Source organism: Ochotona princeps, chromosome 3, assembly GCF_030435755.1.
Source record: "Ochotona princeps isolate mOchPri1 chromosome 3, mOchPri1.hap1, whole genome shotgun sequence".
In the NCBI taxonomy this organism is placed as follows: domain Eukaryota; kingdom Metazoa; phylum Chordata; class Mammalia; order Lagomorpha; family Ochotonidae; genus Ochotona; species Ochotona princeps.
The window spans coordinates 14,509,427-14,523,164 of NC_080834.1; the positions used below are offsets into that span (position 1 = coordinate 14,509,427).

Genomic DNA, 13,738 nt, shown 5'->3' on the forward strand with positions numbered 1-13,738 from the left:
GCTCACTTGGGGAGTGAATCATCGGACGGAGGATCTTCCTCTGTCTCTCCTCCTCTCTGTATATCCGACTTTGTAATGAAAATAAATAAATCTTAAAAAAAAAAAAAGAAATACATTTTTGTTGTTGACAAGACTTCAGATCGGTGGTTATTTTTGTAGAACAGCCTGAACAGACTAAGACGCTAGCAATAACATGCTTTATATCTTTTTTTAAAAGACTAATTTTTTTAATTTAAAAAGCAGGGTTGGATGAAAGATCTTCCTGTCTCTTCTCTCTGTATATCTGACTTTACAATAAAAATAAACATATCTTTAGAAAGGTTAAAAAAAAAGCAGGATTACAGAGTGGGAGAGAAGAGAGAATTTTATTGTCATTATTTTAGAAAGGCAGAGAGGTGTACTAAGCTCTTGCATCTGCTGGTTAACTTTTTAAATGCCTGCAACAGCTAGGGCAGGATCAAGCCAAAGCCAGGAACCAGATCTCAGTCTGAGCATCCCATTTGAATGGCAAGGACCCACATAGTGAACAATCATTCACTGTCTCCCAGTGTGTACATCAGCAGAAAGCTGGATTGGAAGCAGATCATCCAGGACTTGAGCAAGGTGTTACATTTTGGGAAGCCGGCATCCCAAGCGGTGACTTAACTGCTGTGCCACAAGCTTGTCTTTCTTAAGATTTTTTGGTTTTTTTAAAGATTTTATTTGAAAGGTAGAGTTAGAGAGAGAGGAAGAGAGAGGGAGATCTTCTACCCACTGGTTCATTCCCCAAGTGACCAGGACATCTAGGACTAGGGAGGCAAAAACTAGTCAGGAACTCTGCCTGGTTCTCCACCACAGGTGGCAGAGGCCCTGGTACCTAGGCCAGCTTCCACTGCCTTCCCAGGCTCATTATTATGGAGCTGGGTCAGAAATGGAGCATGAAAGAAATGCTGCATTTCTGGCTTAACTCCGGGGGAGGAACTCCTGGAAGGCTATTGCCCCTTTGTGGTTCTTTTGAATTAACAAAATTTGTATTTCTTATCAAGCTACTGAACCCTCTGTTTTTATTATATAGTTAATTTTAACTTGTTAATTTATGTTTATTGTATAATTTTGTACCATTTTGTAACTCCAGTTCTATTATAGTTAATTTAATTACTTGTGATATATGTTAAAACTACACACCTACCCAGCACATCAACTCTGGTAGTGATAACTAGCTACTTTTACTGGTATTTCTTGGAACCTCAGAGAAGCCCTAAGGACATCAAGGATGAGAAGGAATGTCGACTAGTCAAATAAATTATAATCCAGTTATCTTTTTAGAAGGGTATTTAGAAGCTACAAAAAATAAGATCTTGCAGTGATTGGTACCTGTGTATTAGCATAAGTCTGTGTCGTGTCACATGACTGCTAAGGTTCCTCTTGTATATGCACATCCTTCATGGCCTTACCACGCGAGTCATGATCTGTGGTTTGGACATGTAAACCTGCAAAAGAACCTCTTAGTAATTCATTATTTTGAAGTCTAGTTAATATATGAGAAGGAGTTCAGAATACAGGATTCTGCCATGACTAGAGCTTACTAAAACTAAAACGTGATCAAACTGGCCATCACACACACACACCCCCCCCCACACACACACACAAAGAGCTCTCAAAGACTAATGTAAATGTGTTTGTTAGAACAATGTGAAACCATATAATCTATTTGTGTATAGGACAGCTAAGAGTATGTACAATAACTAACGTGTTGTACCGATCAAATCAGATTAAATACTTGGTTTTCTTGGTAAAGGGCACTTGGTTAATTAGGGTGACTAACCTGATCCTTGGGATTTATTTGTCCTGGTTAGGCTTAGCATGACTAAAAATGAAATTCAAAATAGTTTCCAAATGTCTCCTGTGGAACTTCAGATTATTCTCATTCTTTAGGCCTTTCTCACCACATGGCCATCCAGAGCTGTCATCTAATACTGCATCCACAGCCAGCTTGGTCAGTTCATATCAGTGGGAAGAGGTTGCAAGGGTGAATCATTAAATTTGGATGTGCATTATGGTACAATAATGATTTAGCTAAGATGCAGCTGACAGTGTGATGTAATGCCAAGTATTGTACACAGTAAACCAGCCAATCACACAGAGATAAGCTCAGAGCTTTCTAGAGAATCCGTAAGTAACTGAAAATTTTCCCCTGGACCTGGTGAGGCAGTTTTTTTTTAAAGGATTTATTTATTGGAAAGTCAAATTTACAAAAGGAGAAACAGAAAGATCTTACATCCACTGGTTCACTCCCCAAGTGGCCACAACTGCTGGAGCTGAGTCAATCTGAAGCCGGGAGTTTCTGGGTCTCCCATGCGGGTGCAGGGTCCCAAGGCTTTGGGCCGTCCTCAGTTGCTTTCCCAAGCCACAAGCAGGGAGCTGGGTGGGAAGCAGAGCAGCCAGGATATGAACTGGTGCCCATATGGGATTCTGGCAGATGCAAGGTAAGGAGTCTAGCCACTAGGCTTTTGCATCAGGCCCTCCTAGTGAGGCAGTTTTAAAACATGGCCCCCAAGTTCTTTATCACTTGTCCATTTGAATCCTTTGGATACACTCTCCCTTCTCTTGAATGTAATCTGTAAAGCTGGGGACATGTCCCCAATGACTTAAAGATCTCTCCCAGTCTGACCTCATAAATCTCCAGTCTTAATCTGATAACCATTAGTATAAAACTTTGGGCTTTAAAAGTCTATGTAAATTTTGGGGGTCAACCCCTATTCAGTCCGTAATGGAGCCCATCTCAAATGGGGAAGCCATGTCCCTTGGCAAATGTATTACAACTGTTAATAGGAAAACAACACTTTACTGTCCAGAACTGTGGGTCAGTATTGTCATACATAGCTGCACTTTCTGCACATCTAGTGGCCCTCACTAACTCCTTTATTCCCAGAGATTTATTTATTTAAATGATAGAGTTACATGAAGAAAGAGATCTTGCATCCACTGCTTCACTCCGCAAATGGCCACATGGCCAGGGCTGGGCCAGGCAGAAGCCAGGAGTCAGGAATTTCATGCTGATTTCCCATGTGGAGAAGGGGTTCAGGCATCCCATCGCTCTCCCAGGTTTATTAGCAGAGCCCTGGACTGGAAACAGAGCAGCTGGGATTTGAGACTGACGCGCCTATGGGATGCCAGTGTCAAAGGCTTACCCCACTGCGTAATTCCTTCTGTTTCCCGTCTCTGTGGGCCAGTGCTCTTTCCTAGTTGGTGTTGTCTCAGTAGTCCATTTTTGCTGCCAAAACAGAATACCACAGATTGAGTAATTTATAGAGAAAAAAATGATTTCCCACAACAGTCGTGGAGGCCAAGAGGAAGGCATGATTGAAGATCCAGGGCCTGTTCTTAGTTTCCAAGATTGGGCTCTCATGACATGAACACCTCCAGCCATGCCCCATGTCCCAACACTGCTGCATTGGGGTCTAGATGGGACAAAACAGTCAAATCTTAGCATGTGTGCGCTGGTCAAGCTGCCAAGCGACCAAGCATCAAGGTTCTCGTGGTTTTTGTTTTTTCTTTCCCCATCCCCATGCAATCACTCTTTGTTCATCCTTTCTCTCTGCCCCAAGGCTTTCGGCCATCCCTTCTGCTGGAGTAAGGCTCACTTGGTGTCTGGCATCTTGGGTTTGTGAAGAAAAATGCTAACATTGGTGAATTGGCCTGGTCCTGCTCGAACTCCCCCTCTGCAGGGTTTTGAGCGGCTGGGAACTGATTCTATCTTGCCTGCCGCAGAACCCAGATCTGCACTCCTGCAAACAATCTTCTGTTTTTGAATGCCATCACCATATCCAGGACCACAATTGCTCCCTGCTTGTGGCCTGGAAAAGCAGTAGAGGACGGCCCAAAACCTTGGAACCTGCACCCACATGGAAGACTTGGAGGAAGCTCCTGGCTCCTGGCTTCAGATTGGCTCAGCTTCAACTGTTGCAGCCACTTGGGGAGTGAAACAGGATGGAAGATGTTTCTGTTTGTATCTCCTCCTCTCTGTTTATCTGACTTTCCAATAAAAATAAATAAATCTAAAAAAAGTGAGATAGACATTAAGAAAGTTAATCTTAACATAATATGGTTACATAGCATCATTCTGACTTTTGACCTTCTTAGGTAACTTTTTCCCCTTCCATTTGTAAATGTGTAGATTTTTGCTTTTTTCTTGGGGGTTTAGAATTTTCATCAGGATATGTGACACAATGTACATGTATGTCTTTCTGTTAATCTCACCTGAAACTTACTACACATTTTTCAACAATGTTCCACGTGTTTATTGGCCTTGAAGGAATTTCCTTTTGTAGTTTCTTTGGTTTTTCTTTTATTTTCTTTTCATTAGCTAATCATGGAAATCCTATTAAACTTGCATTGGGTTTACTGGAGAATATCCCTAAGTCAGCCCAAGGCTAGGATATCTGGCTTAGCAAAAACCCAGAAACCAAGATGGCTAAAGGGTGGACAGTAGGAGATATAGCAATGTATGCACAGGAATTTTGCCGAATAATAAATCCACTGCCAAATTTATGCTCTCAGCCTCAAGTGTTTTCCTGAACTCTTACAAAAATCAACACCACCATCTAGTGGCTCGTTCCTTTGCTTATATCTGGTTGCAGATTTCTTCACTAGTTTTCCAGGAAGTTTACTGTCTTCTGAATTTTATCTCTGCATTTTCCTAAGAATTTAAAATAGTTTTTGTTGGAGATAGAATCTGATTTATTGAGGTATAATTTAAAATCAGTGAAATTTATTCTATTTAGTATATGGATATGTGAAATCTGATAGTTGCAGCGTTGTGTAATGACCACCACAGTGAAGATAGAGTAGTTTTATGATTCCAGAAACTTCTGTTTAGGCCCATTTGAAGGCAATATTTCCACTCACCTCAAGACTGCTGTGTTTTCTCTCCCTGTGGCTTTGTCACAAACGATAATCATCTTTTTTTTAAAAAAATTATTTTTATTTCAAAATCAGATATATATAGAGGAGGAGAGACAGAAAGATCTTTTGTCTGATGATTCACTCCCCAAGCGGCCGCAATGGCAAGAGCTGAGCCGATCCGAAGCCAGGAGCTAGGAGCCTCTTCCAGGTCTTCAATGCAGGTGCAGCGTCCCAAGGCTTTGGGCCGTCCTTGACTGCTTTCCCAGGGAAAAAGGGAGCTAGATGGGAAGCGGGGCTGCTGGGTTTAGAACCAGCACCCATATGGGATCCCCGTGCATTCAAGGCGAGGACTTTAGCTGCCAGGCTACTGTGCTGGGTCCATGATAATCCTCTTTAACTTTAGAGACTGTTCAAGACCTTCCGTGGATGCCTGAAACTGTGGATAGCACCAAATCCTACATATTGCACATTATTTTCTAAATATATAAACCTTTGATGAAAATTTCTCATAAATCAGGAATAGTAAGAAATTAACAGCAGGTTAAACTACTACTGGTAACACTGATGTTCTATATTAGAGAGCTGGTTTAAGTATTGGGTACTCTACTTCTCATCCATTTTCTTGCTAATGTGTCTGAGAAGACAGTTGAAAATGGCCTAAGCGCTTGGGTCCTCGCACCCTGGCTAGGATGGAGATGCTGGCTCCTGGTGTCGGCTTAGCCTGGACTTGGCTTGTTAGAGGCATCTGGGGAGTGAACCACCTTTCTCCCTGTCTCACTGATGCTCTTTCAAGGAAATAAATCTTTAAAAAAGAAGTTAATAATATTAATAATAGAATACAGCAATTATAACTGTATGTTATTATGTGAAATTGGCCTCTCTTGAAAGATCAAGACAAATAACAGTATTTCAGACTTCAGTTGATTAATGGTAATAAGACAATGGAATGTGAAATTGAGAGTAAGGACATACTGCAAATGGAGTAAGGATGTACTTTTGTGTTGTGGCTTCTTTCAGTCAACATAATGCATTGAGATTCATCCATGTAATGTATTGATCACTTGCCTTTTTGTTTTCTGAGTAATATTCTTTCCTGTGGTTACATTAGCTATTAGCTACTTAACACCTGAGCAGAACCCTCAGGGCATGCTCCACATTTTGGACCATAGGATGACTACAGGTGGCTGTCCCCCCATCCCCGGTTACTGATGCTGTTGGGATGCTGGGTGCAGCTTCTCCCTTTCTTGCCCCCTTCTCCCAGATGCAGGAAGAAAAAGAAAATTGGGAACAAATCATCTCATCCTTGTTCCCTCATACCTTGACCCTTCACATTCTAATCAGTGGTCCACATGGGTATACATCCTTCTCAACTATGTAAACATCATCAAAATTTTTTTTAAAGCTCATCTGTATGTTATATCATTCAGTATAAGTACAACACATGAATACTGGCAACCAAAATCTTCTGATATATGTGCTGTAAGTAGTTAAGGGTTAGAGAGAACTATCATAAAGGTAATGGGCATACAGACCAAAGCAGGTGAGTTGGCCAAGAGATGGAGAAAAGTTGAAGAAAGAGATAATAAATATGTAAGTGGGAGACTGGGGAGTGGAGAAAGGAAGGACATTTAATAACTTAGTAAACTTTGTTCCACCCTGAATTTCTTTTGCATATCTGCACAATGTGCTTTCTTATTTTTAATTTATTTTGAAAATGTCTTTTAAGAGATTTATTTGTTCAAAAACAGAGTGACACAGAGAGAGATCTTCAATTCTTTGGTTCACTAGATAAATGCCCACAAGAGTTATGGCAGCAGTTAGAGCAGGCCAGACCAAAGCCAGCAGCCTGGAATTCAATTCGTCTCTCATCTATGTAGCATGAACCCAAGTACTTGAGCCGTCACCTGCCACCTTCCAGGATACATATTAGTGGAAAGCTTAATTGGAAGTGGAGGCAGGAGTCAAATGGCCAGGAGCAGCCAGAGCTTAACCAATCCAAAGCTAGGAGCCAGGAACTTCTTCCAGGTCTCCCAGAGGGGTGCAGGAGCCCAAGAACTTGAACAGTCTTCCCCTGCTTTCCCAGGCCTTAAAGGGAGCTGGATTGGAAATGCAGCCAGGAATGTAAACAGTGCCCATATGTGATACTGGCACTATAGGAAGAGGATGAGACTGATAAGCCACCATGCCCACCCTGAGAAACATTTTTAAAGTTTACTGAAGCTAACTGTAATTTCTAAGACTTGCATCATATTTCTTTGTTCCTCATGTTCTTCTAGGACCATCTCCTGGAATCTCATCTCTCTTGTGATTCGTGCAATGAAGATGATGCAGAGAAGCAAACCTGTGTAACTTCCAAGGTGAGATAGGCAGAGGCTGTGTAGTTTCTACCTGGCATCCCCGCCCCATAGGCCTGAGCTGGGAAATAGAAAATGTATTTGTCCTGGAGAAGCTGTGATATACAACACTGAGTGGAAGTAGCCAAAGGGAGGCCAGTGTTAGTCCCTGGTCTGGGTGTATGATTAAAGCGAGAAAACCTTTAGATGACTCCAGCTCCCAGGCTTGGAGCCGCTTCACCTGAGGCTTAATGGAGTTGGACTTTGAGCTGTGTCATCTGACACAATAGGTCAGAAAACAGCAGTTCCTGTTGAAGCCTGTCCAAATGGCTGCTAAATAAGTAGCCCTGTTGTTTTAAGTAGATTACATAGAGTAATTACATACCAGTTATTCTGTGGAATGTGCCTCTATTTGGGTTGTCTGATGTGTATTTACTCATGATTAGAATCAGGTTACCCATTTTAGGCAGAATACCAGTGAAGTTGCCCTGTGCCCAGCTAACTGCATCCATCAGGAGATGCTTAATGTCTGTTTATTCCGCGACTGGTTATTTCAACTTTGCTCAAGTGAGGAAGGTGTTATGTTCACATGTCTCTACTATGAGATACTTTTTGTCCCTTACATAATTAATGGTTGTTTCGTAGAAAGATACTTTGAGATAATGCTCCTCCCCCAACTTTCACTCATGAATTTTATACCACCCATTGACGTTTCCTGCTTGACTTTATTTTTGTGGTGGGAGCAAAATGACGATTCTCTGATTCAGTTATTCCTTCTACCTTTAATAATTAACATTGCATTATAAGGAAGAGCTTGCTCGTCTGTCTTTTAATCATTCATTTACTTACATCAGCGTAGACTGGTGAATCCTGATTGTTTCTCTGATTATAATGTAGACTATCACTTTTTTTTTTTAAAAGATTTATTCATTTTATTACAGCCAGATATACACAGAGGAGGAGAGACAGAGAGGAAGATCTTCCATCTGATGATTCACTCCCCAAGTGAGCCGCAACGGGCCGGTGCGCGCCGATCCGAAGCCGGGAACCAGGAACCTCTTCCGGGTCTCCCACGCGGGTGCAGGGTCCCAAAGCTTTGGGCCGTCCTCGACTGCTTTCCCAGGCCACAAGCAGGGAGCTGGATGGGAAGTGGAGCTGCCGGGATTAGAACCGGCGCCCATATGGGATCCCGGGGCTTTCAAGGCGAGGACTTTAGCCGCTAGGCCACGGCGCCGGGCCCAGACTATCCCTTTTGTTAGAAGATTTACTTATTTGTTGAAATATCAGTTACAGAGAGAGGAGACAGAGATTTCCATCTACTTGTTTACTCCCTAAGAGGTCTCAACGGCTCAGGCTGGGAAATCCAGATACTGTTCCTGGCTCCTGGCCATTGCAGGCATGAAATAGCTCTTTCTTTCTGCCTCTTCTTCTCTCTCTATAACTCTGATTTTCAAATAAATAAATAAATCCTTAAGAAATAAACAGACGATAGTAACTCCTGACTGACTGGAGACAAAAGAGGTGAGAGTCCTTCCACAGCATCAGGGGATGATCTTTTTTCACAAAATAAATTTATTTGTATTTTTTATGGTATTTACATAGTTGAGAAGGATATATGCCCATTTGGACCACTGATTAGGATGGGAAGGGTCAAAGAATAGGGGAAAGTGGTTCAGACAATTGCTTCCAATTTTTTTCTTCATGTATCTGGGTGAAGGGGGAAGAGAAAGAGAGAGAGCTGCTCCCAGCATCTTAACCACATCAATGCCCGGTGTCATTCTGGGATCCCTGATGTGGAGAATGTTCCGAGGATAAGTGGTTTCAATCATTCTGATATGTTGTCGGTTTTGTTGCTCAAAAACTGAGGAAATCCTTCCAACATCCACTGGCTGAATTGGTCTACCTTAGAGTCTTCACTTGCCCAGATGCTTGCTGTCAATGCATGACTGGGGTAGTTGTCCAATTTGTTCTGCCCTGTATTCTCTGCCATTGTACTAAACATCCTCTGCAGGCCTCCATGAACTGTCATGTCCCTCATGCGCATCTGGGCATGGCATCCACTGCCCAGGCTTCAACAACCGAGGAGGCCCAGTTCTGACACTTGCACTCTACGGTAAGACCACAAATCCTGTGATTTTCTGTGGTTGGAGTTTTAAGTCCAGAGGTCCAGTTGGGAGAATTCCCAAGGACACCTCACCTGAGATGACCCAACGTTGACTCATGTATGTGACAGCCAGTGCGAGGTCTATCCCAGGCCATCTCCCACATCTCAGCTGATTTCCTAAGAGGCTCCAGGTTATACTGATAAACTGCTGTGCTTTGTGTGTCTCTCTCCAGAGCTGATATGTTGGAATTTCACCTCATTGTGAGGTATTAAGAGGGAAAACATTAGTGTAGCTGTGGTCATTAGAGATGGCCTTTGGGAGGTTATTAGAATTAGATGATGGCATCAGGTAAGCTCCCATGGCTAAACACTGATGGCTTTAGAAGAGGGACAGAGGCCAAACGAGACACATAGGAACACCCCTTGTCTTTTGCCATGTGGTGCCCTACGCTGCCCTGAGACTCTGCCAGTAAAAGTCTGTCACTAGTTGCAAGGCCCTAAACATTCATAACCGTGAGCCAAATCAGCCTATTTTTATAGAAGATTACCCAAGCTAATATATAAATTTAACCATATAAATAGTTACTTTAAATGTTAGTAGTCTAAATGCTCCACTTGAAAGAAATGAATATATTCCACCATAAAACAGCAAGATCCAAGTATATATGACTACACCAAGCATTTTAAACATCAAGTCAAGGTGTCTACACTATGGCACAGTCATTTAAACTTCCACCTGCAGCACTGGCGTCCGACTACTGATCTAACTGCCTGCTAATGCACCTGGGAAAGCAGCGGGAGATGGCTTTTCCTGGGCTCCTGTGGCTCACATGGGAGATCTACAAGAAGTTCCTGGCTTGAGTCTGGCCCAGTGCCAGTCCCAGTGTTTTGGCCATTTGGGGAATGTGTGTCTCTTATAACTGTGCCTTTCAAATAAAAAGCCTGGGAAAGCAGTGGAAGACGGCACAAAATCTTGGGACCCTGCACCCACATGAGAGACCTGGAAGAAGTTCCTGGTTCCTGGCTTCGGTTTGGCTTGGCTCTAGCCATTGTGGTCACTTGAGGAGTGAACCAGCAGATGGTTCTTCTCTCTGTCTCTCCTCCTTTCTGTAAATCTGACTTATAAATAAATAAATAAATAAACAAATCTTAAAAAAAGTCCCCAACAGGTTGAAAGTATGCAAAAGATATACCATTTCAATACTAGTCAAGAAAGTAGGCATGGCTGTTTTAATCTTGAACAGATTAGATATCAGAGAAAATAACAGTAGTACCGAGGATGAACATTATCTCATAATGAGAAAGCGATCAATTTATTCCATATTTGTGTAATTTAATGATAAAGTGAGTGGTCAAGAAAGTTGTAATCCCTTATATTTTTGTTTTGAAAATTTAAAAATTTGTTAATGGCAAATAACTGTACATATTTGTAGAGTCCAGTGCAATAGTACTTTCTGTTTGAAAGATTTTACTTCACTTATGTGAAAGAGCAAGAGCAAGAGAGAGAGAGAGAGAAAGAGAAGCTACTTCATTTCCCAGATGGTACCAGTAGCCCAGGGCTGGGCCAGGCCAAGACAAGCAGCCTGACTCTGGGCCAAGTCTCCCAGCTGGGTACAGAGCCCCAAGTACTCGTGGCAATCTTGCCACTTTCACAGGCATGTTAGTAGGGAGCTGGATCAGATGTGGAACAGCTAAGGTATAAATTGGCACCATATGAAATGCTAGCATTGCAGGCAATAGTTTAGCCTACTATGTCACAGTGAGTCCCCTGATATTTCAGAACATGTATTCAACACATAATGACCATATTAGGGTGACTAACAAATTCCATCACTTAAGGCATTTACTACCTATGTGGGACAATTTTAAGCATTTTTGACCCTATTAACAGAGCTTCAAAGTGCATGAAACAAAATTGATATGATTATAAGACAAATCACAATTCTATTTGGAGATATTAATACCTCCTCTCTTGATAATTGGTTGAACAGGTGAGCAGAAAATAAGAATGGGGCTCAGCTCAATGGCTAAATCCTCACCTTGCAAGCACTGGGATCCCGTATGGGTGCCATTAATGTCCTGGCTGCTCCAACTGCCTGTCCAGCTCTCTGCTTGTGGTCTGAGAAAGCAGTAGAGGATAGCCCAAAACCCATGGGACTCTGCATCCATATGGGAGACCCAGAAGAAGTTTCCAGCTTCTGGTTCCTGACTTTGGATCAGCTCAGCTATGGCTGTTGTGGCCATTTGGGAACTGAACCAGCAGATGGAAGATAATTCCCTCTCTGTCCTTCTTCCTGTCTGTAAATATGCCTTTCCAATAAAAATAAACAAACATGGAGCTGGATGGGAAACGGAACAGCCAGGAGACAAACAGGTGTCCGTGTGGGAAACCAGTACTTGAAACTGGAGGATCAACAGTTGAGCCATCGTACCAGTATCACTTGGTGGTCAATTTATAGGGGTAAATACTTATACTAGAAGAAAGATCACAAATTAGTGGTTTCAGATCCCAAGTTCAGACCCTATAGTAAGGATTTGTGTTGTGGTGCAGTTGCATTAGCTGACACCGTAAGGCCAGCACTCCATAACTGAGCACTGGACTGATGGCTGTTCCACTTCTGATCTAGCTCCCTGCTAATGGCCTGGAAAGGCAGAGGAGGATGGTCAGAGTATTTTTGGTTCCTGACATCCACATCTGAGACCTGGATGAAGCTCCTGGCTCCTGGCTTAGACCTGCTCGAGAACTGGCTATTGTGGCCATTTGGGGTGTGAAAAATCTTCTGCTTCTCCCTTTCTGTACTTTTTCAAATAACTAAAATCTTTTTTTAAAAAAACTATGATTAAAAAGAGCTAATTAAGCATAAAGAAGAAAGGAAAATAAAGATCAGTGTGAAAATTAACAAGAAAGCAGAAAAACAAATGAAGCAAGGGCTAGTTCTGTAAGAACTTGAATTAAATTGGTAAACCTCTAGGCAGGCTGATGAGGAAGCACAGGAGGAAACACACATTACCCTTATTAGGAATGGTTCTAGACTAGAAGAATGATGAAGACTATTATACACAAATTTAGTGTCCATGAATTTGACATTTCTTACAAAACAAATTGTCAAAGTACATGCAAGGAATATAGATAACATGAGAATCCCTGTATCTGCTTTTTAAAATGGAATTTACAATCAAACATTTTACTGGAAAGAAAACTCCAAGTCCAGTAGGTCTCATTGTTGAATTTCATCAAGCAGTGAAAGAAGAAATACAGCCAATTTTATTTCAGTTCTTTCAGAAATAGTAACTTCCTACAAACTCCTTACTTTTTGAAATCAACATTATCCCTCCTATCCCCAATATCGTGATGCTAGTGAAACTGGGCACAACAGTTTGTTGAAGAAAGTTTGGACATGTTGAGTTGAGGTTCCAGCATGACTAGGCATTCAGCTGCAGACAGGTGGATCTGCAGCTCAGAAGAGCACTGTCTGGACACAGAGCCTACTAAGGGTATTTTTTTTTTTTTTAATATTATGAAGATTGGTTTGAAAGGCAGAGAGAGGGAGAAAGCTAAGTCTTGCATCTGCTGGTCACTCTCCAAATGCCCACAGCTGCTAGCTGGAGGCAAGGCTGAAGCCACAGCCAGGAATTCAACCCAGGTTTTCCTTGTGGGTGGCAGGAATTCAGTTACCTGAGATGTTACTGCTGCCTGCCATGGCGAGCAGGCACTCAAAGCCAGGCACACAATAAGAAACATAAGCAACGTAATCACTAAGCCAAATGCCCACTTTGCATATTAAAATTCGTAATTATATAATGTTACCTCTAGAATATATTTAAATGAGGCATTGTCCTCAATAGCTGGGAATTAGGCAATGATTAATGTCTGTATAATACCTCACATGCCATTTCATTCTGAGTGAATATGCAAGTTGAGATTCTTCTATTGGTTCCCACACCGTCTCTGGGTACCTCAGACATTCCCAAAGCAACCCACTATCCATGGCTTTGGAAAGTCCAATCATCCATTTCTCAGTTCAGAGAAAAGTAAGTGAAATAGTTGGAGGCCCACTGGAACTTTGGATCTTTTGTTCCTGCAAATATTTTACTTTCTTGAAATTTGTTTATTATTATTTTTTTGAAGGGAGAGACTCTTTCATCTGTTCTGTTTTATTTTCCCCAAATGGCTGGATTGCCAGAGCTGGTGTGAAACTCCTTCCATGTCTCTCACGTGGATGTTGGGACCCAAGGACTTGGGCTGTCCTCTACTGCTTTCCCAGGCTGTAGGCAGGGAGCTGGGTGGGAAGCGGAGCAGCTGGGAAACAAACTAGCATCCGTGTAGGATGCTGGCACTTGCAGGCAAAGGATTAGCCACATACATCCCTTCAAATATTTTTTTAGATTTTCTTTTAATATTGTTAACATAGCTATT

The 13,738-nt window shown here is 42.0% G+C and overlaps 1 protein-coding gene across 1 annotated transcript in view; it reads left to right on the forward strand.

The window, feature by feature from the left end:
- GMPS (guanine monophosphate synthase) overlaps positions 1-13,738 on the forward strand; it is a 79,139-nt gene that overhangs the window by 4,245 nt on the left and 61,156 nt on the right. The window contains exon 2 of the mRNA XM_058661469.1: positions 7,161-7,241. Coding sequence (XP_058517452.1) covers positions 7,161-7,241 — 81 coding nt within the window. The remainder of the gene's footprint in view (positions 1-7,160; positions 7,242-13,738) is intronic.